This window comes from Nicotiana sylvestris, chromosome 6, assembly GCF_000393655.2.
Source record: "Nicotiana sylvestris chromosome 6, ASM39365v2, whole genome shotgun sequence".
Taxonomy (NCBI): Eukaryota; Viridiplantae; Streptophyta; class Magnoliopsida; order Solanales; family Solanaceae; genus Nicotiana; species Nicotiana sylvestris.
In genome coordinates, this window is record NC_091062.1 from 130,067,911 (window position 1) to 130,093,878 (window position 25,968).

At 43.0% G+C, this 25,968-nt stretch overlaps 1 protein-coding gene across 4 annotated transcripts in view; it reads left to right on the forward strand.

Annotated features, from left to right (window-relative positions):
- LOC104244967 (uncharacterized) overlaps positions 1 to 25,677 on the forward strand; it is a 51,127-nt gene extending 25,450 nt beyond the window's left edge. The window contains exons 8-12 of one of the 4 annotated variants that reach the window (XM_070147540.1): positions 2,305 to 2,490; positions 2,571 to 12,185; positions 12,258 to 12,860; positions 12,943 to 13,030; positions 13,116 to 13,712. In XM_070147540.1, coding sequence (XP_070003641.1) covers positions 12,817 to 12,860; positions 12,943 to 13,030; positions 13,116 to 13,418 — 435 coding nt within the window. In that variant the 5' untranslated portion in view covers positions 2,305 to 2,490; positions 2,571 to 12,185; positions 12,258 to 12,816 and the 3' untranslated portion in view covers positions 13,419 to 13,712. Of the gene's footprint in view, positions 1 to 1,388; positions 1,929 to 2,304; positions 2,491 to 2,570; positions 12,186 to 12,257; positions 12,861 to 12,942; positions 13,031 to 13,115; positions 13,713 to 18,353; positions 18,590 to 25,399 lie in introns of those variants that run through there. The other 3 variants (XR_011400237.1, XR_715635.2, XR_011400238.1) reach the window with 3 other exon arrangements.
- The last annotated feature ends 291 nt before the right edge of the window (positions 25,678 to 25,968 follow it).

Here is a 25,968-nt window from a genome sequence, read left to right on the forward strand (position 1 = left end):
GCGAGGGAATACTCCCTCATTGATCATTTGAGCAAAACCCCAGCTCAGATATACATTCTATCACTGTTGCAAAATTCAGAGGCGCACAAAAATGCTTTGATGAAGGTGTTAAGTGGAGCTTATGTACCCAACAATATCACCTGCAGAGAGATGGCCAACATGGTAGGACAGGTGCTGGAAAGTCATAAAATAATCTTCCACGAGGACGAACTACCGCCTGAAGGGTTGAATCATAACCAAGCATTGCATATCACGGTATAATTTGAAGACAAATTCATTGCCAGAGTTCTGATTGATAGAGGTTCAAAACTCTATATTTGTCCGTTGGATACTCTTAAAAGATTGTTCAAAGGTTTCCATGAAATACGGGCAGGAAGCATGAACGTGAAAGCCTTTGATAGGTCTCAAAGGGCCATGATTGGGGAGATTAGTGTTTGTCTGCAGATGGGGCACACTTGGTTCGACGCTGAATTCCAAGTGCTTGACATATCAGTTTCATAAAATCTTGTGTTGGGCCGACCGTGGATATATGCCGCTGTGGCTGTGGCTTCCACACTACACCAGGCCATGAAGTTCGAATGTAACCATTAGGGGGTGAACTTTCACGAGGACGGGAGTAACTCCATTTACACCAATCAAACCATCCCAGCTATCGGGAACAGAAGAAGGCTAGGAGGGGAAACCTATCATCACATCGAACGCGTCAATGCCGTTGAGAAAGACAAATGGTGGAGTAACAAAATAGAAAGCATACTAGCATGGTCTGGGTATGAACCCGGCAAAGGGCTTGGGAAGAATCTCCAAGGCATCACCAAACCAATACAGCTAAAACGTCATGGTACTACCTTCGGGCTCATATACCAGTATACATGGCAAGAGTATGATGACTGGTCGCCTCCATGGCGTGGATCTTATTATCCTCTCGAGCAACTAGTGCCATATCTGGGTCAGACTTTTCACCAAGCTGATACAATATTGGGAACTGCAGAAGAAGAATTGTTAGCTGGGCTGAGGAATCTGTTCCTGGAGGACGAAGACATGGATTGCAGTGCAATAATTGAGGAGGAGGAAGAAGGCCTCACTATTCAGACTGTGGAGAAGGGAGTTGTTCTCACGAACTGGACTGCCACACCATCCCGGGCCCGCCGAGTCCCGGGATTACTTGGCAATCAACTTAATTTTATTTCTATAGCCATGCTAGGCATCTAAGATATTTTCAGTAATTTTGTTTTAAAGAATCACTTGTTTCAAAATAATTGCTCGATTCATCGAACCGTACTTGTTTTGGGTGTTTTCAGTTTTAATCAATGCATTGCTATTTACTATTCATTATTATCTTCCACACTTTTCTTTCTACAACGTTATTATTACTTTTCCTGATGAACCAGTGACTGTGATATGTAATGAGGCAACGCAATGTAAGGATAGCGACTCGGATGAAGAAGATGAAATAGTTGAGGAGATTGTCAGAGAGGTTGAGAACTTTGAAAATAAGCCTAAGTCCAACCTGGACGAAACTGAAGCAGTAAATTTGGGAGACGCCGAAACCGTCAAGAAGACTCACATAAGCATTCACTTATCACCGATAGAGAAGGAGGAGTACATTCGTTTCTTGAAGGAGTATGAGGATATCTTTGCATGGTCATATGATGACATGACCAGTTTGAGCACGTCCATAGTGACTCACAAGTTGCTTACCAATCCCATGTGTCCGTCGGTGAAGCAGAAACTCAGAAAATTTAAACCAAATATGAGCCTGAAAATCAAGGAGGAAGTTAGTACGCAAATCAAAGCCAAAGTCCTCAAGGTAGTTGAATACCCAACCTGGTTAGCCAACATTGTATCAGTTCCGAAGAAATATGGAAAAGTCAAAGTATGTGTTGACTATCGAGACTTAAACAGAGCAAGTCCCAAGGACGACTTTCCACTGCCAAATATACACATCCTGATTGATAATTACGCCAAGCATGAACTCCAATTCTTTGTAGATTGCTTCGCGGGTATACAAGGTTGCTGCTACTCCTTATGTTTGGAGGGGACTTGTTCCCGAACACTTCGGGGAACCTAGTCAGCTTGAGATTTCTTCATCATTTTGAGCATCTAGATGATTTACCCCCGTACAGTTGGGGTGCTGTTGTTCTCGCCTACTTGTACAGGAAGATGTGTCGGGCGAGCATGGGCACCCAGCATGACGTTGCTGGATTTTTACCGCTACTACAAATGACAACATATTCGAATACTCTATTCATTTTAACATACCTAATAAAAATGTATTTTAAATTTTACGTCAACTTTTTATGTTAGGTTTGGGCCTGGGAGCAGTTTCTACAATTGCAGCCACCTCTACCACTATTATATCCGGGTGTACCACCAGCGTTGCTCCCTCTAGCTAGGAGGTGGGTTCTCCGGCAGGGACATACGCGCGAGTACGAGGCTCAGCATAATCTCTCCTTGTGCAGGGATATTTTGGATTTGCTGGATGGCGCACATGTAAATGTATATCTAAGTTTACTTGTCATAGATTCAAATACAAGTTGCGTATACTGATGTTTTCTGTTCTTACTTAATAGTTCATCTGGACGTCATACATCGACGCATTGATAGCTGGCTTGCCCAGTTATTGCTCGGCCGGCCGGCTTATGTGGGGCTCTTCCGTCCCATTGATCTGCCTTGATATAGTGGAGCATCATGCCACCAAGCGGGTATTTCGCCAATTTGGCAGTTCACAGCTCGTATCTGTCACGACCCTAAACTCGGACCCGGTCATGATGGCGCCTCTCGTGAAGACAAGGCCAGCCGAAACATTCCCACTTTATTTTAAGCAATTAAATAATAAGTAATTAGTCTTAAACATGATAAAATTCCAAAATAAGCAGTGAACAGTACAATTTGCGGAATTAAAACCAACACAGCCCGACATTGGGTGTCACTAGTCATGAGCATCAAACAATGTACTACAAGTATGAAGAGTCTATCAAGCTATTACAGAATCACTAACAAGAGAAAGGAAATGAGATAAAGGGGGAGAAGCACGGGGCTGCGAACGGAGAGCAGCTATCTCGTGAACTCCGAACCCTACCGGGAGCTCTCAACCCTCGCAAGCAGGATCAGCAGCGCCTGAATCTGAACACCGGGTGCAGGGAGTAAAGTGAGTACTCCAACTCAGTGAGTAATAATCATAAATAAAAACTGAGAAGTAAAAAATCACGTAAACATCACAGGCTATAAGAAAGCAGTAAAAGCCAGTAAAAGTCATGAAACAGTGAAATTATGCAAAGTCACTTTAGTTTAGTTTAAACTTCTTAAAATCCCTTTTTAAACAGTTAAACAAGTAAAAGACACGTAACTAGAAAAGGTAAATACATAAAGAAATGCCCCTCGGGCACAATACCAACAGAATCAGCCCCTCGGGCAACACATGGAACAATAACCAGCCCCTCGGGATATATCTCACATCACAATGGGTACCCGTGCTCACTAGGGGTGTGCAGACTCGTGGAGGAGCCCCTTACAGCCCAAGCGCAATATCAAGCCAACTCGTGGCATCATCACTAGGCTCTCGGCCTCATATCAACAAGCCACCTCGCGGCGTACAAATCTCAGGCCCTCGACCTAACTCAGTTAGAATCTCATAAGCTACTCGGGCAACAGTAAAACATGGTGCTCAGCCCAAAATATCATTTAAAATCTCATTTATGTGTTAAAGCAGAGTAAACATGACTGAGTTATGAAAACAGTAGAATATAGCATGACTCAGTTCAAGTATAAAGTCAAAACAGTAAGGAAATATCAATAAAAATCCCCTAAGGGTTCAAATAGTTGGCATGAGGCCCAAATATGGCATTCACCCCAAAACATGATGATAGCAAATAGCTTTCAGTCAAATATGCGGTAAAACAATCATTCGGGATGGACTACGTCACAATCCCTAACAGTGCACGACCTCACGCTCGTCATCTAGGGTGTGCGCCACCTCAATATAGCACAACGATGTGCAATTCGGGGTTTCATACCCTCAAGAAAATATTTACAATCATTACTCACCTCTACCTAATCCTAATCTCTAGCTTGCGATGCCTTTGCCCCTCGAATCGGCCTTTGGATGCTCCAAATCTAACAAAAATCAGTGCAAAACCATCAAAATATGCTAAAGGAACAAAGCCCACTCGAAAGAAATTAAATTACAACACAAATCCCAAAATTGGCCAAACCCGACTCCCGGGCCCACGTCTCGGATTCTGATAAAATTTACATCAATAGACTCCTTATCACTCCCCGAGTTCATTCATACCAAAAGCATCAAAATCCAATCACAAACGACCCCTCAAATCCCAAATTCTAGGTTTCCAATTTCAAGCCCTAGTTCTTCAATTTTAGGTTTAATTTCCATGATTAATTAGGTAGAATTCACTTTAGAATCGAGTATTAAGTCCATGAATCTTACCTCCAAGAGTTTCCCCTTGAATCCCTCTTCAATGCTCTTCAAAAAGGTCCAAAATCGCTCAAAATGGTGGAAATAAACCCCAAAATCGCGGACAAGATGACTATTTAAACATTCTGCCCATGCCTCAATTTCTTCTTCGCGAATGCGGTCAACGCCTCGCGTTCGCGAAGAACAAACATACTTTGACCAGAAAAATCCTCTACGCGAACGCAACCAGCCGCGAACACGATGGCTCCTCAGCTTGACCCTTCGCGGTCGCGCTCCCTCTCTCGCGAACGTGATGAACAAAATACCTTGAAACCCAGCTGCTCAATTCCCTCTATGTGAACTCGACTCCACCTCGCGAACGCGATGCCCCTCATTCCATCCCTTTGCGAACACGGATCCTTTCTCGCGAACGCGAAGGCTAAATCATCTGCCTCCTCAACTAACTCTTCGCGAACGCGAACCTACTCGCGAACGCGAAGGCCATTTCTCTGCAACACTGATCAGCAATTTTTTGCAATTCTCAACAACATGAAATGGTCCGATTGACCACCTGAAACTCACCTGAGGCCCCCATGAACTCAACCAAACATGCCAACATATATAACATCATTCAAACTTGCTCCAATCTTCAGAACGCTCAAAACAACATCAAAACACCAAATTCGCATCGGATTCAAGCCTAAGAATTTCAAAATCTTCTAAATTACGATTTTGATAAAAAAACCCAACCAAACCACGTCCGAATGACCGAAAATTTTGCACACACATCCCAAATGACACAACGGAACTATTGCAACTCTCGGAATTCCATTACAACTCTTATATCAAAATCTCACCTATCAACCGAAAAATGCCAAAAATCCAATTTTGTCAATTCAATCCTAAATCTACTCCGGACCTCCAAAACACATTCCGATCACGCTCCTAAGTCCCAAATCACCTCCCAAAGTTATTCGAACCATCAGAACTCATATCCGAGCCCTTTAACATATAAGTCAACATCCACTTAACTTTTTCAACTTAAGCTTCCTCAAAAGAGACTAAGTGTCTCAAGCCTTACCAAATCCTTTTCGAACCCGAGACAACCAACCCGATCACATATAGAACCAATAGACAAAGCAATAAAAAGCAGAAATGGGGAAAACAGAGCGGTAACTCATGAGACGACTAGATGGGTTGTCACATCCTCCCCCTCTTAAACAAATGTTCGTCCTTGAACGAGTCAAGAAACATACCTGAAGCCTCAAATAGGTGAGGACATCTGCTCCACATCTCTCTCTCGGTCTCCTAGTAGCCTCCTCCACGGGCCAACCTCTCCACTGCACTTTCACTGAAGTTATATCCTTTGATCTCAACTTTCGAACCTGACACTCCAAGATAGCTGCTGGCTCCACATCATAAGTCAGCTGCTGGCTCCACATCATAAGTCAAATCATCATCCAACTGAACCGTGCTGAAATACAGCATAACTCTTTTGTCTCGACTGTGCTGTACGAAGCCTCTCCTGAATTACCTTCACCTTCTCTAAAGCATCCTACACCAAGTCAGTCCCCAATAGCCTAGCCTCACCTGGATCAAACCAACCAACTGGAGATCTACACCGCCTCCCATACAAAGCCTCATATGGAGCCATCTGAATACTCGACTAGTAGCTGTTGTTATAAGCAAACTCTGCAAGTGGTAGAAACTGATCCCATGACCCTCCGAAATCAATGACACAAGCATGCAACATGTCCTCCAATATCTAAATAGTGCACTCGGACTGCCCGTCCGTCTGAGGGTGAAAAGCTGTGCTCAACTCAACCTGAGTACCCAACTCTCGCTGCACCGACCTCCAAAACTCTGAAGTAAACTGAGTGCCCCTATCTGAGATGATGGAAACTGGGACACCATGCAAATGAACAATCTCTCGGATATAGATCTCTGCCAACCGCTCTGAAGAATAGGTAGTACACACAGGAATGATGTGCACATACTTGGTCAACCGATCCACAATCACCCAAATAGCATCGAACTTCTTCAAAGTCCGTGTGAGCCCAACTACAAAGTCTATGGTGATCTGCTCCCACTTCCACTCTGGAATATCCATCCGCTGAAGCAAGCCACCAGGTCTCAGATGCTCATATTTCACCTGCTAACAGTTGAGACACCGAGCTACAAATCCCACAATATCCTTCTTCATTCTTCTCCACCAATAATGCTGCCTCAAATCCTGATACATCTTCGCGGCACCCGGATGAATGGAATATTTTGAGTCATGGGCCTCCTCCAGAATCAACTCCCGAAGCCCATCCACATTGGGCATACATATCCGGCCCTGCATCCTTAACACCCTATCATCACCAATAGTCACATCTCTGGCATCATCGTGCTGAACTCTATCCTTAAGGACAAGCAAATGCAAATCATCATACTGGCGCTCTCTGATGCGATCATATAAGGAAGACCGAGAAACCACACAAGCTAATACCCAACTGGGCTCTAAAATATTTGACCTCACGAACCGATTGGCCAAGGCCTGAACATCAACTGCAAGAGGTCTCACCCCAACTGGAATATATGCCAAACTTCCCATACTCACCACCTTTTGGCTCAAAGCATAGGCCACCACATTGGCCTTCCCCGGATGATACAATATAGTAATATCATAATCCTTTAGCAACTCCAACCACCTCCGCTGCCTCAAATTAAGATCCTTCTGCTTGGACAAGTGCTGGAGGCTACGATGATCAGTAAACACCTCACAAGACACACCATACAAGTAATGCCTCCAAATCTTCAACGCGTGCACAATGGCAGCCAACTCCAAATCATGAACGGGGTAGTTCTTCTCATGGTGCTTCAACTGACGAGAAGCATAAGCAATAACTCTACCCTCCTGTATTAATACAGACCTAATACCAACCCTTGAAGTATCATAATACACTGTATATGAACCTGAAGCTGATGGCAAAACTAACACTGGGGCTGTAGTCAAGGCTGTCTTAAGCTTCTGAAAGCTCTCCCGACCATGCAAATGAAGCACCCTTTTGAGTCAACTTGGTCAAGGGCGATGCAATGGATGAGAACCCATGAACAAACCGGCGATAGAAGCCTGCCAAACAAAGAAAGCTACGAATCTTTGTGGCTGAGGACGGTCTGGGCCAACTCTAAACTACCTTTATCTTCTTCGGATCAACCTGAATACACTCGCTGGACACCCCGTGCCCCATGAAAGCCACTGAATTGAGCCAAACTCACACTTGGAGAATTTTGCATAAAGCTTCTCCTCCCTCAATCTCTACAACACAACTCTCAAATGCTCTGTGTGCTCCTCCTGACTATGCAAATATACCAGAATATCATCAATGAAGACTATGACAAATGAGTCGAGATAAGGCCGGAACACACTATTCATCAAATGCAAGAATGTTGTTGGGGCATTAGTCAGCCCAAAAGACATCACCAAGATATCATAATGACCATATCGGGTTCTAAAAGCTGTTTTAAGAATATCTGAGTCCCTGATTTTCAACTGGTGATAACCTGAACGGAGATCAATCTTGGAGAACACTCTCGCTCCCTGAAGTTAGTCGAATAAATCATCAATGCGAGGCAAAGGCTACTTGTTCTTAACTGTTACTTTGTTCAACTGCCTATCAATGCACATCCTCATAGTGTCATCCTTCTTCTTCACAAATAGAACCGGCGCACCCCAAGGTGACACACTAGATCGAATGAACCCCTTATCAAGGAGTTCCTAAAACTGCTCCTTTAACTCCTTCAACTCCGCTGGTGCTATACGATACGACGGAATAGAAATGGGCTGAGTGCCCAGTACCAGGTCAATACCAAAGTTAATATCCCTATCCGATGGCATGCCTGACAGGTATGCAGAAAACACATTGGGAAAATCCCTCACAATTGGAACAGAATCAATACTGGGAATTTCTGCACCGATATCCCTCACAAAGGCTAGATACGAAAGACAACCCTTCCCAACTATATGTTGGGCCTTCAGGAATGAGATCACTCTACTGGGAACATAATTAGTCAAACCTCGCCACTCAATCTGTGGCACACCCGGTATAACCAATATGACTGTCTTAGCATGACAGTAGCATGACACGGAGATAGCCAATCCATGCCCAAAATAATATCGAAGTCTACCATACATAATAACAACAGATCCCTCGGGTCTCCAGGCCCCCAATAGTCATTACACATGACCGGTACACACTGTCTACAACAACATTATCTCCCAACAAAGTAGATATATGAACAGGTGAAACAAGAGACTCATGAGGCATATCCAAATAACGAGCAAATTATGATGACACATAAGAAAAAGTGGAATCAGGATCAAATAATACAAAAGCATCTTTGTGGCAGACTGAGACAATACTTGTAATAACAGCATCGGAAACAATAGCATCCAGTCTAGCTAGAAGTGCATAGAAACGGGCCTCACTAATCTGCAACTGTGATGCCCTAGCTACTGTGCAGGCCACACCCCTGCCCCTATCACGACCACGACCGCGCCCTCGGCCTCTAGTAGCCACAACTAGAGGATAAATACAGACATCTCCGTACCGATCCGGGAGACTCTACTAAACCTGCTCATGACTCATGAGACCTATGTAACCTAGGCTCTGATACCAACTTGTCACGACCCTAAACTCGGACCCGATCGTGATGGTTCCTCTCGTGAAGACAAGGCCAGCCGACACATTCTCACTTCATTTTAAGCAATTAAAATAATAAGTAATTAGTCTTAAACATGATAAAATCCCAAAATAAGCAGTGAACAGTATAATTTGCAAAATTAAAACGAATACAGCCCGACATCGGGGTGTCACTAGTCATGAGCATCTAACAATGTACTACAAGTCTGAAGAGTCTATCAAGCTATTAAAGAATCACTAACAAGAGAAAGGAAACGAGATAAAGGGGGAGAAGCACGGGGTTGCGAATGCCGAGCAGCTACCTCGTGAACTCCGAAATTTGCCGGGATCTCTTAACCCTCGTAAGCAAGATCAACAACACCTAAATCGACACACAGGGTGCAGGGAGTAAAGTGAGTACTCCAACTCAATGAGTAATAATCATAAATAAAGACTGAGAAGTAAGAAATCACGTAAGGCACATCACAGGCTATAAGGAAGCAGTAAAAGCTAATAAAAGTCATGAAACAGTGAAATTATGCAACGTTACTTTAGTTTAGTTTAAGCTTCTTAAAATCCCTTTTAAAACAGTTAAGCAAGTAAAAGACGCCAACTAGAAAAGGTAAACACATAAAGAAACGCCCCTCGGGCACAATACCAACAGAATCAGCCCCTCGGGCAACACATGGAATAATAACCAGCCCTTGGGTTATATCTCACATCTCAATGGGTACCCGCGCTCACTGGGGGTGTGCCGACTCCTGAAGGAGCCCCTTATGGCCCAAGCGCAATATCAAGTCATCTTGTGGCATCATCACTAGGCTCTCGGCCTCATATCAACAAGCCACCTCGCGACGTACAAATCTCAGGCCCTCAGCCTCATAATCATAATCAGTGTTTCCTTACAACATAGGCCCTTAGCCTAACTCAGTTAGAATCTCACAAGCTACTCGGGCAATAGTAAAACGTGGTGATCAGTCCAAAATATCATTTAAAATCTCATTTAAGTGATAAAGCAGAGTAAACATGACTGAGTTATGAAAACAGTAGAATATAGCATGACTGAGTTCCAGTATAAAGTCAAAACAGTGAGGAAATATCAATAAAAATCCCCTAAGGGTTCAAATAGTGGGCATGAGGCCCAAATATGACATTCAGCCCAAAACATGATGATAACAAATAGCTTTCAGTCAAATATGCGGTAAAACAATCATTCAAGATGGACTAAGTCACAATACCCAACAATGTACAACCCCACGCTCGTCATCTAGCATGTGAGCCACCTCAATATAGCACAACGATGTGCAATCCGGGGTTTCATACCCTCAGAACAATATTTACAATCATTACTCACCTCTACCCGGTCCAAATCTCTAGCTCGCGATGCCTTTGCCCCTCGAATCAGCCTCCAGATGCTCCAAATCTAACAAAATTCAGTGCAAAACTATCAAAATATGCTGAGGGAACAAAGCCTACTCGAAAGAAATCAAATTACAACATAAATCCCGAAATTGGCCAAACCCGACACCCGGGCCCACGTATCAGATACCGATAAAATTTACATCAGTGGACTCCTTATCACTCCCCGAGTTCATTCATACCAAAAGCATCAAAATCCAATCACAAACGACCCCTCAAATCCCAAATTCTAGGTCTCCAATTTCAAGCTCTAGTTCTTCAATTTTAGGCTTAGTTTCCATGATTAATTAGGTAGAATTCACATTAGAATAGAGTATTAAGTCCATGAACCTTACCTCCAAGCGTTTCCCCTTGAATCCCTCTTCAATCCTCTTCAAAAAGCTCCAAAATTTCTCAAACATGGTGGAAATAAACCCCAAAAATCGCGGACAAGATGACTATTTAAACATTCTGCCCAGGCCTTAATTTCTTCTTCGCGAACGCGAGGCATTGCACAAACCAATTTTGACTAGAAAAATCCTCTACGCGAACTCGACCAGCCACTCGCGAACGCGATGGCTCCTCAGCTTGACCCTTCGCGATCGTGCTCCCTCTCTCGCGAACGCGATGAACAAAATACCTTGAAAAACAGTTGTTCAATTCCCTCTATGCGAATGCGACTCCACCTCGCGAACGCGATGCACCTGATTACAGCCCTTTGCGAATGCGGAGCCTTCCTTGCGAATGCGAAGGCTAAATCATCTGCCTCCTCAACTAACCCTTCGCGAACGCGAGGGCCTACTCGCGAATGTGAAGTCCATTTCTCTGCAACACTTATTAGCAATTTCTGCAATTCTCAACAACATGAAATGGTCTAATTGACCACCCGAAACTCACCCGAGGCCCCCGGGACCTCAACCAAACATGCCAACATATCCCATAATATCATTCAAACTTTCTCCAATCTTCGGAATGCTAAAAAAAATCAAAACACCAAATTCGCATCGGATTCAAGCCTAAGAATTCAAAATCTTCTAAATTACACTTTTGATCAAAAATCCAACCAAACCATATCCGAATGACCTGAAATTTTGCACACACATCACAAATGACCCAACGGAACTACTTCATCTCTCGGAATTCCATTCCAACCCCTATATCAAAATCTCACCTATTAAACAGAAAACGCCAAAAATCTAATTTCGCAAATTCAAGACTAAATCTACTCCGGGCCTCCAAAACACATTCCGATCATGCTCCTAAGTCCCAAATCACCTCCCGAAAATATCCGAACCATCGGAACTCACATCCGAGCCCTTTAAGACATAAGTCAACATCCGAGCCAACCAACCCGATCACATATAGAACCGATAGACAAAGCAATAAGAAGCAGAAATGGGAAAAACAGAGCGGTAACTCATGAGATGACTGGCCTGGTCGTCATAGTATCAACACTGCCCACCTGACAAACCACACATTACCAGCGGGATGATCGTACCAAAGTGGACGCCGAATATTTGGCATGGCTACATGAGCAAATATTTACTTGGGACCGGTGATTTGACCTGATTCTGCCCCATTTACCGAGTCGGCCGGATATTGGGCATGATTATATGGGATGGTACCGCGGCATTACCCGACTTTTCATTGGGAATACCATTCATCGAGCTGGCGGTCGATACGTCCCATACGTCGGGAGGCACGAGGCACTGGTATGTTATTTGGTATTCTTACTTATAACTATCACCTAGCGTTCCGTAGTTTATATTTTACATGTTGTGTAGGCTATTGGCCTACATTTATTCCACTGGTTGGGACTGTAGATGCATCAGCATGCCGGTGAGGGAGCGACCATTTTGCACGAGTATGGCCAGCAGGTTACAAATCTAGTTGCCCGGACACTACAACGAGCCCGAGAGAATGATCGCTTAGTGCACGTCCCTGATTATGTGGTTCCAGAGCAGTACCATCGAGGTAGGGGAGCACGAGGTAGGGTTTTCCCATGAGGCAGGGATACCCCACGAGGCAGGGCTGTCCCATGGGGTCGTGGGGGCCGACAAGGAGGTGGTCCCCAGCAAGGGGGCGTTGAGGCACCTATTGAGGATGTTGGAGGTGATCTGCTGGGTGACCTCCATCAGCCAGACGAGCATCACTGCAGCATGCCGTCATTCAGCCTTCAGTTGTCGTTCACTCCAACAGCATCGCAGGTGACCCCGTCAGATCCATTGTTGATCACGGTCATGAGCATTACCGGAGATGATTGGGAGAAGTACTTTTCAGGCCTAGCGACCACTGCTGAGGATCGGTCGACCAAAGATATGGATGGTGGGCGCCGACTGAGTTATGGCTTATCGTCGACGGGTGCTGGGGATCTTTCACAGACGTAGGTATGTTTGTATTACTATTAAATTTACATTTGTTTTTATCTCATTGATTCGCCATAAATAACATTATAATTTTCTTATTAAGGCTTCATCCTAGCCCGTTACGGAGGCCACTTTGTGCGATGTTGAGCAGGATACGAGATGCTTATATTCAGAAGACCGACGAGACCATGGTAAAATAATTTAAAATTTTGTTGACTTAACACGTACATTACTAATATATATTTTTATATACTGAGCTGATTTATTCTTCTGTAGGTTGCTGATGGACCGATATCCCCTTCTACCATTCCTACCAGCACTACTCACAATCATGCTACAGCGCATCCTGCGATAAAGAGGCAACGTGATGAGGATTATCCTAATAGCGTATCCGGGCGGGATGGGATGCGCCTCAGGCCAGTTTGTGTTTGTTTGACAACGTGTTGCTTCAAGTGGTTCAAAAATAGCATCCACGTCTCTTGGCTTTCATTGGCACAGATGGCAAAGGCTAGTGGAAATATTTCTCCATTGGCATCTACTACAACTGCGATCAACAACTTAATATCATACTTTCCATAGACATGAGTACCGTCTTTGGAAATTACCGGACGGCAATGCACAAAACCATCAATTGTTGGTTTAAATGTGCAGAACACGTATTTGAATATATATTTTGGTAATTCTAAACTCCGCTCAAGCTTCCATTCAACAACAGACATGGGGTTAAAGTGTTTCAATGCGGCCATGTACCTCGGTAGAGATGCAAATGACTTATCCCAGTCACCATAATCAATTTCAAATGCACGTTTGCGCCCGAGATATGCCTTTCTTTTGGTAATAGTACACCCACATTCCTGGTGGATGGATGTAATACACTTTTTGATCTTGTACCTTATGGACGCTTCAATGTGTGGAATGAGCTGAAGAGAAATCAAGTCAACATCCAAGTTGAAGTGATTCCCATTGAATGTGTGCATTTCACAGTTGTGGGTGCCAATATATTTACCCACTCTCCAGAACCCTTTTTCCTTCTTGCTCGCACACAGTATCCAATGACAACCCGAAAACCATTTACAGCAAACAACCTTGTATACATTCAAACTTGACTCCCATACTATCATCTCACGACACTCTCTTATGCTGTACATTTTTGCAGCCCTGGTTAGGCGAGCTTTGTCAGGAAAAAGCATGACCTTTGCCAGCACCATTGGTTTAGACTCATCCCACATTGTTGTCTGAATTTTGTCAAGATCCCTTGTGAGGGCATCCACATCTGGCATACTTGGCAAATGATCAAGGTAGGGAATATGCCTTGAATGAAACGGCAAGTGGGACTCGTACACTCTTATTCTAATGGGAGGTGGAGCATGCTCCCTTGTCGGTTTAGGTTCGGCATTCTCTTCCTCCTTATCATCACCCTCGTCAGGGAAGGGTGTGCCATATCCAGACTCGTCGGCATTTGTAACGACCCGACCTGTCGTCGGTTTTGGTTTCCAGGGTAATCAGAAAGAATTTGGAAGAAACAGTTCTCAGTGTGAAGCTTAAAATTTGAAAGGTTTGACCAAGATTTGACTTGTTAGTAGATGACCTCGGATTGAAATTTTTATGATTTGGTTAGCTCCATTAGGTGATTTGGGACTTAAAAGCGTGGTCAGAATGTGTTTTGGAGGTCCGCAGAAGGTTTGGGCTTGAATTGGCAAAATTGAGATTTTGGCATTTTCTGGATGATAGGTGAGATTTTGATATAGGGGTTGGAATGGAATTCTGGAATTTGGAGTAGGTCCGTTGTGTCATTTGTGATGTGTGTGCAAAATTTCAGGTCATTCGGATGAGATTTGGTAGACTTTTTGATCGAAAGCGGAATTTGGAAGTTCTTGGAATTCTTAGGCTTGAATCCGATGTGATTTTGGTGTTTTGATGTTGTTTTGAGAGTTTTGAAGGTTGGAACAAGTTTGAATGAGGTTATGGGATATGTTGGCATGTTTGGTTGAGGTCCCGAGGGCCTCGGGTGAGTTTTGGGTGGTTAAACGTATCGTTTCATGTTGGTGGAAATTGCAGAATTACTGCTGTTGGTGTTGCAAGTTTTTGACCTTCGTGTTCGCGATACATGTCCTACATTCGCGAAGGATTAGGGTGTGAGGCTGTGGAGTTGGCCTTCGTGTTCGCGAAGATGGTTCCGCGATCGCGAAAGGGTGAGGTCAATGGCCACCGCATTCGCAAGGCTTATGCCTCGTTCGCGTAGAGGAAGAGAAATAGCTGGGTCCCCAAGGCAATTGTTCTATGTGTTCGCATAGTAGAGAACGCGTTCGCGAAGAGTTGAGTCAGTTGTGCATCGCATTGGCACAGATGGCAAAGTCTAGTGGAAATATTTGTCCATTGCCATCTACTGCAACTGCGATCAACAACTTAATATCATACTTTTCATAGACATGAGTACCGTCTATGAAAATTACCGGACGACAATGCACAAAACCATCAATTGCTGGTTTAAATGCCCAGAACACGTATCTGAATATATATTCCGGTAATTCTACACTCCGCTCAAGCTTCCATTCAATAACAGTCCCGGAGTTAAAGTGTTTCAATGCGGCCATATACCTCGCTAGAGATGCAAATGACTTATCCCAGTCACCATAATCAATTTCAAATGCACGTTTGTGCCCGAGATATACCTTTCTTTTGGTAATACTACACCCATATTCCTGGTGGATGGATGTAATACAGTTTTTGATCTTGTACCTTATGGACACTTCAATGTGTGGAATGAGTTGAAGAGAAATCAAGTCAACATCCAAGTTGAAGTGATTGCCATTGAATGTGTCCATTTCACAGTTGAGGGTGCCAATATATTTACCAACTTTCCAGAACCCTGTTTCCTTTTTGCTTGCACTTAGTATCCAATAACAACCCATAAACCATCTATGGCAAACAACCTTGTATACATTCAGACTTAACTCCCATACTATCATCTCACGACACTCTCTTACGCTGTACATTTTTGCAGCCCTAGTTAGGCGAGCTTTGTCAGGAAAAAACATGACCTTTGCCAGCACCATTGGTTTAGTCTCATCCCACATTGTTGTGCGAATTTCATCAAGATCCCTTGTGAGGGCATCCATATCCGGCATACTTGGCAAATGATCAAGGTAGGGAATGTGCCTTGAATGAAACAGAAAGTGGGACTCGTACACTCTTGGTCTAATGGGAGGTGGAGCATGCTCCCTTGTCATCTCAGGTTCGGCATTCTCTTCCTCCTCATCATCACCCTCGTCAGGGAAAGGTGTGCCATATCCAGATTTGTCGGCATTTGTAAAGACCCGATCGGTCGTTTTGAGCTTTTGCACTTTGCTCTCCAGTTATTAGGCATGACTAGCCCCGTGTGATGTATCATGACTTATGTAAATCGTCGGTTTTGGTTTCCAGGGTAATCAGAAAGAATTTGGAAGAAACAGTTTTCAATTTGAAGCTTAAAATTTGAAAGGTTTGACCAAGATTTGACTTGTTAGTAGATGACCTCAGATTGGAATTTTTATGATTTGGTTAGCTCTGTTAGGTGATTTGGGACTTAAAAGCGTGGTTGGAATGTGTTTTGGAGGTCCGCAGAAGGTTTAGGCTTGAATTGGCTAAATTGAGATTTTGGCGTTTTTCGGTTGATAGGTGAGATTTTGATATAGGGGTCGGAATGGAATTTTGGAAGTTGGACTAGGTCCGTAATGTCATTTGTGATGTATGTGCAAAATGTTAGGTCATTCGGACGAGATTTGGTAAATTTTTTGATCGAAAGCGGAATTTGGAAGTTCTTGGAATTCTTAAGCTTGAATCTGACGTGATTTTGGTGTTTTGAGAGTTCCAAAGGTTGGAACAAGTTTGAATAAGGTTATGGGATATGTTGAAATGTTTGGTTGAGGTCTCTAGGGCCTCGGGGGAGTTTCGGGTGGTTAAACGTATCGTTTCATGTTGGTGGAAATTGCAGAATTACTGCTGTTCGTGTTGCAGGTTTTTGACCTTCATGTTCGCGATACATGTCCCGCATTCGCAAAGGATTAGGGTGTGAGGCTGTGGAGTTGGCCTTCACGTTCACGAAGATGGTTCCGCGATCGCGAAGGGGTGAGGTCAATGGCCACCACGTTCGTGAGGCTTATGCCTCATTCGTGTAGCTGGGTCCCTAAGGCGATTGTTCTACGCGTTCGCGTAGTAGAGGTCGTGTTTGGGAAGAGTTGAGTCAGCTATGCATGACGTTCGTGAGTGGGTTCTCGCGTTTGCGTAGAAGAAATTCCGGTCAGTGAAGCAGTGTGCTTTGCGAACGCGAGGGAGATATCACGTTCGCGATGAAGAAAAATCTGGGCAAACAGTTTATATTTAAAAATCGAGGGTTTATGTCCAATATCATAAAAGCCATTGGCGAGCTCGGGAGAAGGTGAAATTTGAGGGAATTTTCAGTGGAGCAATTGGGGTAAGTATTCTTCACTCATATTTGGTTTAATTCCATAATTTAGTCTTGAATTTCATCATTTAATTTGAGAAATTAGAGTGGAAATTGGGGAAAAATGGAAGAAAAGTTTGAGAATTCTTTTGGGGATTTGAATGGGCAATTGAGGTCGGATTTTGATAAATTTGATATGGGTAGACTCGTGAGAGGATAAAGATTCTATTAATGTGATTTTTATCGGGTTCCGAGACGTGGGCCTGGGGGCCGGGTTTGAGCAATTTCGGGATTTTTGATGTAAATTGGATATTTGCGAGTGGGCTTTGTTCCCTTAGCATATTTTAATGATTATGTACTGATTTTGATTAGATTTGGAGCATCCGGAGGTCGATTCGAGAGGGCAAAGGCATCGCAGTCTAGAGTTTAAACTGGATCGAGGTGAGTAATGATTGTAAATGTTGTCCTGAGGGTATGAAACCCCGGATTACAGATCGTTGTGCTACATTGCGGTGACGCACATGCTAGATGACGAGCGTAGGGTCGTGCACCATTGGGGATTGTAACTTAGTCCGTCCCGAATGACTGTTTTATTGAGTATTTGATGGAAAATTGTTTGCTATCATTATGTTTTGGGCGGAATGTCATATTTAGGCATCGTGCCAACTATTTGGACCCTTAGGGGATCTTTACTGATATTTCCTCACTGTTTTGAGTTTATACTTGTACTCAGTCATGCTATATATACTGTTTTCATAACTTCAGTCCGAGGGGCTGGTGTTGTTCCATGATATTTCCCGAGAGGCGGGTTTTGTTGACATTATGCCTGAGGGGTGGATTTTATGTGTTTATTTGTTCTAGCTGCTTTTCATTTAATTATTTAACTGTTAAAAAGGTGTTTTAAAGAAGATTCTTCTGAACTAAGGTGTCTTTATATGTTTTCACTGTTTCATTGCTTTTTACTGGTTTTATACTGCTTCTTTATAGCATATTGATGTGCTCTTACGTGATTTCTTATCGTTCAGCCTTCATTTATTATTATTACTCACTGAGTTGGAGTACTCACTTTACTCCCTACACCCTGTGTGCAGATTCAAGCGCTTCAGGTCCCCCTAGCGAGTGTTGATTCTTCCAGCTCAGGCGGATTCGGAGATTCACTAGGTAGCTACTCGGCGTTCTAAGCCTAGTGCTTCTCCCTCTATCTTATTTTCTCTTATTTTAGTTCTGTAATAGACTATGTAGACCCTTCCTGTTTTTAAATTGATTAGTAGATGCTCATGACTAGTGACACCCCGATGTCCGGCTATGTTTATTCCGCAATTGTATTGTCTCACCTTATTTTGGGATTATTATTATGTTAAAGACTTAATTTGTATTATTTTAATTGCTTAAAATGAATTGGGAGTGTGTCGGATGGCCTTGTCTTCACGAGAGGCGTCATCACGATCGGGTTTGGGTTTAGGGTCGTGACAAGTTGGTATTAGAGCCTAGGTTACCTAGGTCTTACGAGTCATGAGCAGTTTTAGTAGAGTCTCGCGGATCAGTACGGAGACTTCTGTACTTATCCTCGAGAGGCTGCAGAACCTTTAGGAAAAACTTCGCATTCTTGAATTCTTATCGTGCGTCTTTGATTCAGCTTGGAATGTAACTCTTTGGATTCCTTCCACACGTTCGTATGTGTGCATGAGCACTCAATATCAGATGTGCATCGATGGCTTGTTATTCTTTGATTGTGTGAGCATATGTTTTTGAACTTATATGTTCGGTAGTGTCCCTATTAGTAGAAGTGCTGGCTGGATGGCTTTGCGATGAGTCTGTTATGACTGCGAGATATATTCATATGATTTGGAAGCGACGAGAAGGGTCTGCTGAAAAATAGAGGAACTAATAGATGCTCGAGTTATGGATGTGTGAAGAATCTTTTCATGTTTTTTAGTTGGGGGAGTGAAGTGGATTTCAAGTTGTGATATGAGTTCAGACTCAGGAAGATCAAGTGACTGCGTAATGTCTATGATGGTGGAAGGATATAAAGAGATATTAGTTGAGGCGAAGCATGTGGGTTATCTCCTGCGGATTGTTCTGAAGTTTCCGTAATCCTTTATGTCGTTTATTGGAAGATCTCTGTTACCAGGAAAATATATATGTTGCAATTTGAATTTGGGTCGCCTTAGAGAGTGGGTTTAACTGTTACGAGAGTGAATGCGAGATTTGCAGAAGATTTAAAATACTAGATGGTCTGTGTTTCACGAGCTTATAAAGGATTGAGTTTAATCTCACTATGGTATTATGGCAGCAATAGAGTATATGCGTTATGAGTTATTGTGTGTGTTTTGACCAATGGCTTCGAGCCAAGTGGGGGAGTCTGCTATTGATTAGTTGATTGCACAATTATGTGCTATGTTGGTTCCAGTTTGAGGCGTGCTGGTGAATCAGTTATGGCTTACGGAGATTGAGACCGAGGATGGCTCGAGTAAAGGAAAATTTTGACAAAGGTTTTATTATGCTTCATAGGTGTATGAGAATCACGAAATGTCTTGAGTGGTTATTGGTAAAGGATATGCGGTGCATAGAGCAGGAAGTTGCTTGGTTGTAGGTGAGGTTACATCCTGCGGTGTCGGAGTGCTAATGAGGCACAGGTTGTTCGATTCATTTGATCAGTTTAATTGAGGTTTCAGTAGAGTGGATGACTCTCGAGAATGGTTCTAGTGGGTTCAAGATTTTACATGTAATAATCAGAGATTTTCTGGTTGTATGTTTGGCTAGAAACTGAGGTTTGCATTGGAGGGTGTCAAGACTCGTGGTATTTCTATATCATTAGGAGATTCTATATAGCAGTATCAGAAAGGTGAAGGTAATGACTTTGGATTTGCAGGAAGTCTCTTCGGGGTAGGTATTTTGAACGTGGTGCTTTTGGGAATATTTAAGAGAGTACTCAGCGACTTATGAGCCTTAGATGGTGTAGTTTTATGCTTGGGTCTTGTGTGGTGAGTCTAGGTTGAGGAATTGTGGTGTTATAGCAAAAAGGAGTATCAAGTTGAAGGTAAATCAAAAGGAAACTCGGATAGATGGGATAGCTTGGTAGTAGGCCGGATCGGCATGGTAAGGATATGATTAGTTCTTTGGATGTTTATGAGGTAGTGAGTTTACACAAGTGTTTCATGACAATGCTCTTGGGTTTTAGTAGCCTGCGTAGCTTGGTTGAGTTAGAAGGATTCAGTCCTGACGGTTTAGTTTTGTTTAAATGGAATTCGGAGAGTTCTTGATGGTCTCTACCACAATTAGAGATGCGTATTTTCTACGAGTGTGAGGAGCATGGGATGTGTAGTGATTTTCTTCTAGATGGGATCAATGAAAAGTCCTTAGCTAGTTGAGTACGTAGCTACTTGTAGCCTGCAAGGGGTATAAAGTTCTCATGTGTATCCTAGGATGATATGGTATGTGTGATATGTTGTGTAGTATTGAGATTTGCATGTGTAAGGTCACGGTTAAGATTTGAAAGGAAGGTCGCAAATTCTTAGACAGCATGGACAGTTTCAGTTGACTAGATAAATGAGATCACGGATTGGTGTGGCTTGAGGAGGGTATACATTTTAGAAAGGGCGATGTGTTTGAGTTGAGGATACATCATTAGTATTGCGGCACTCTCTTGATGGATCGACTGCTAATATTTGAGTTTGCTTGGTGGCACAGAAGAATTATAGTAGTACCTCTCGTGGGATGATTGGGTATTATAGGTGTGTTGTATATTCGAACAGCGGAGTTGGGATCGGATATGGTGATTCATGTGCTATATGGAGTTGGAGACTAGGAGTTCTCATAGACAGGTTAGTTCATGGTTGTGGACCGCATATATCGGTCTTGTGTGTTAACTATGGGAGGTTTGGAGACCCGAGTGGATCTTTGTTGCTTGGTATGTTAGGTTTTGGAGGTGATATTGGGTATAGACTGGTTGTCTCTATGTCATGTTATTTTGGACTGTTGTGCTAAGGTAGTGGCGTTGGCAACACCGTGGATGCTACGGATTGAGTGGCGAAGTTCGACGGATTATGTTCTCAGTAGGGTGGTTTCATTTTTGAAGACCCAGCGGATGGCTGGGAAGGGTTGTCTTTCCTATTTGGCCTTCGTGATGGATATCAGTGTACAGACTCCTACCATAGATTCAGTTCCGGTGATGAGGGGTTTTCCGGATATGTATCCTGCTGTCGGGAATGTCACCGGACAGGGTTGTTGATTTTGGTATTGATTTGGTGTCGGGCACCGCATCGTATGGCACCGGCGAAGTTAAAAGAATTGAAGGAACAACTTCAGGGATTCCTTAATAAGGGGTTCATTGGCAGGACAATGTGGATGTGAGTTCCAACTTGAGTCGGCTTGGTTGACTCCGAGTTGTATTATTGAGGGATGTGTTGATTCGATTATTGTTGAGCTTATTAGTGACCTGGAGAGATCTATAAGTTACCTTTACGTGTTGCGAGGCATTGGAACTTGTTGGTTATAGGCACATGTGGTGCGGTTTTATTAGGGTCTCTCAATGGAGTTTGAGGGGGAAGAGTATTAGGTATTACTCGGTGGATGGTGTATCGGCTGTGTCCTTTCGAGTTTGTGTGGCATTATGTCATTGCTTCACCGTGGGTATGATGATTTGCTTTGGTTCTAGACATCAAGTTGCACGTGGTTGTCGATTTTGAGCATAGTGACTTGAGGTGTTTCATGTGGACTAGTGTTTGGATAGGGTCGCGCATTGTAGCGAAGTTATGTGGAGGTATGACCCTTCCGGTTATATTCGTGTGCTTTGTTTCTACGAGGTGTGATGGGTTCTCAACATTGTGTGTGGTGGTACTGGTGAGCTTGCGGTACATCTCTCTCCTTTGAGTCATTTTTTATGATTTGAGTACGTTCGGATTATTGCTTATTGATGCGCGGGTTTCACGAGTTGTGGCTTTAGATTGTATTGATGTGTCGTGTCACCAGAGTAGTTGTGTTGGATTAGATGAGATTGTCGGGATCTAAAATGAATACAAACGGATTCAGTTTTTGTATGTTGGAAGGATAATATCAATGTTCGGCTCAGAAATTAACTAGAGTCCTTGTCAAAAGAGGAAGGGTTTCATGAATGGTTGATCTGAGGAATGGTTATTGACTTTCTACGTGTTTAATTTATCATTGACAATATATGAAAGTGTTGGAATGAGACTTTAGTTGATAAGAGGTTTACTATCGGTATTCGGTTGTTGTGTGCAACTGTTGTGATTAGAAGTTATCATTACAAGTGTTTGAGTTATGTGGTATATCATGTAATTGCACCTGAGGTTGCGGGTATTAGTTATTACAGCTTGTTCGGGATTATTCAAAGTAGAGATGTGAGATTTTGATCTTGTGGATGATTTCAGAAGTGGAAATATGGTTCTAAGGTTTATGAGCTAGGTTGGATTGTGAAATTTCAGTTACATTATGTTATCGGACCTATATGAGATAGGGTGATGTGGGATCACCCCCAGGTATGTGCATGGTAAGGTTATTCAGCGATTGGTTGGCTTTTAGAGCAACTTTGGGCACGTTCGAGGACGAACGTATGTTTAAGTGGGGGAGGATGTAACGACCCGACCGGTCGTTTTGAGCTTTTGCACTTTGCTCGCCAGTTCTCGGGCATGACTAGCCCTGTGTGATGTATTATGACTTATGTAAATCGTTGGTTTTGGTTTTCAGGGTAATTAGAATGAATTTGGAAGAAACAGTTCTCAGTTTGATGTTTAAAATTTAAAAGGTTTGAGCAAGATTTGACTTGTTAGTAGATGACCTCGGATTGGAATTTTTATGATTTGGTTAGCTCTGTTAGGTAATTTGAGACTTAGGAGCATGGTCAGAATGTGTTTTGGCGGTCCGCGGAAGGTTTTGGCTTGAATTGGCAAAATTGAGATTTTGGTGTTTCCGGTTGATAGGTGAGATTTTGATATATGGGTCGGAATGGAATTCCGAAAATTGGAGTAGGTCCGTTGTGTCATTTGTGATGTGTGTGCAAAATTTCATGTCATTCGGACGAGGTTTGGTAGACTTTTTGATAGAAAGCGAAATTTGGAAGTTCTTGGAATTCTTAGGCTTGAATCCGATATGATTTTGGTGTTTTAATGTTATTTGAGCGTTCCAAAGGTTGGAATAAGTTTGAATGAGGTTATGGTATATGTTGTCATGTTTGGTTGAGGTCCCGAGGGCCTCGGGTGAGTTTCGGATGGTTAAACGGATCGTTTCATGTTGGTGGAAATTGCAGAATTACTGTTGTTGGTGTTGCACGTTTTTGGCCTTCGCGTTCGCGATGCATGTCCCGCATTCGTGAAGGGTTAGGGTGTGAGGCTGTGGAGTTGGCCTTCGCGTTCGCGAAGATGGTTCCGCGATCGCGAAGGGGTGAGGTCAATGGCCACCGCGTTCGTGAGGCTTATGTCGGGTTTGCATAGAGGAAGAGGAATAGCTGGGTCCCCAAGGCGATTGTTCTACGCGTTCGCGTAGTAGAGGTCGCGTTCACGAAGAGTTGAGTCAGCTGTGCATCGCGTTCGCGAGTGGGTTCTCGCGTTCACGTAGAAGGAATTCCGGTCAGTGAAGCTGTGTGCTTCGCGAATGCGAGGGAGATGTCACGTTCGCGATGAAGAAAAATCTGGGCAGATAGTTTATATTTAAAAATCGAGGGTTTAAGTCCAATATCATAAAAGCCATTGGAGATCTCGGGAGAAGGTGAAATTTAATAGGATTTTCAGTGGAGCAATTGGGGTAAGTATTCTTCACTCATATTTGGTTTAATTCCATAATTTAGTCTTGAATTTCATCATTTAATTTGAGAAATTAGAGTGGAAATTGGGGGAAAATGGAAGAAAAGTTTGAGAATACTTTTGGGGATTTGAGTGTGCAATTGAGGTCGGATTTTGATGATATTGATATGGGTAAACTCGTGAGAGGATGAGGATTCTATTGATGTGATTTTTATCGGGTTCCGAGACGTGGGCCCGGGGGCCGGGTTTGAGCAATTTCGGGATTTTTGATGTAAATTGGATATTTTTGAGTGGGCTTTGTTCCCTTAGCATATTTTAATGGTTATGTACTGATTTTGGTTAGATTTAGAGCATCCAAAGGTCGATTTGAGAGGGCAAAGGCATCGCGGGCTAGAGTTTGGACCGAATCGAGGTGAGTAATGATTGTAAATGTTGTCCTGAGGGTATGAAACCCCAGATTACAGATCGTTGTGCTATATTGAGGGGACGCACATACTAGATGACGAGCGTGAGGTCATGCACCGTTGGGGATTGTGACTTAGTCCGTCCCGAATGACTGTTTTATTGCGTATTTGTTGGAAAACTGTTTGCTATCATCATGTTTTGGGCGGAATGGCATATTTGGGCCTCGTGCCAACTATTTGGACTCTTAGGGGATCTTTACTGATATTTTCTCATTGTTTTGACTTTATACTTGTAATCAGTCATGCTATATTCTACTGTTTTCATAACTCAACCATGTTTACTCTATTTTAATACATTAAATGATATTTTAAATGATAATTTAGGATGAGCATCATGTTTTACTGTTGTCCGAGTGGCTTATGAGATTCTGACTGAGTAAGGCCGAGGGCCTGTGTTGTGAGGATACATTGATTTATGATTATGAGGCCGAGGGCCTGAGTTGTACGCCACGAGGTGGCTTGAGATGAGGCCGGGAGCCTATTGATTATGCCACGAGATGGCTTGATTTGCGCTTGGGCCATAAGGGGCCCCTCCTGGAGTCTGTACACCCCCAGTGAGCGCGGGTACCCATTGTGATATGAGATATAGCCCGAGGGGCTGGTGTTGTTCCATGATATTGCCCGAGGGGTGGATTTTGTTAACATTGTGCCCGATGGGCGGATTTTTTGTGTTTATCTGTTCTAGCTGCTTTTCATTTAATTGTTTAATTGTTAAAAATGTGTTTTAAAGAAGCTTCTTCTGAACTAAGGTGTCTTTATATGTTTTCACTGTTTCATTATTTTTTACCGGTTTTATACTGTTTCTTTATAGCATGTTGATGTGCTCTTACGTGATTTCTTATCGCTTAGCCTTCATTTATTACTATTACTCACCGAGTTGGAGTACTCACTTTATTCCCTGCACCCTGTGTGCAGATTTAGGCGCTTCAGGTCCCGCTAGCGAATGTTGATTCTTCCAGCTCAGGCAGATTCGGAGATTCACTAGGTAGTTGCTTGGCGTTCGCAACCCAGTGCTTCTTCCTCTATCTTATTTTCTCTTGTTTTAGTTCTGTAATAGACTATGTAGACCCTTCCTGTTTTTAAATCGGTTAGTAGATGCTCATGACTGGTGACACCCCGATGTCGGGCTATGTCTATTCCGCAATTGTATTGTTTTACCTTATTTTGGAATTATTATTATGTTAAAGACTTAATTTGTATTATTTTAATTTCTTAAATTGAATTGGGAGTGTGTCGGTTGGCCTTGTCTTCACGAGAGGCTCCATCACGACCGAGTCTGGATTTAGGGTCATGACAACATTGTTGTCATAATCACTATTATTTTCATGACTCTGCACATCTGCCAAATCCCGAGTAAATACATCGTCTATGGGCAACTGAGTGAGGATATGATCATCAAGATGCTCATTTTTCACTGCACAAATAACAAAATAATAAGCTACTCAAATTGATAAATACTTTAAATATAGCTATATCACTTGACT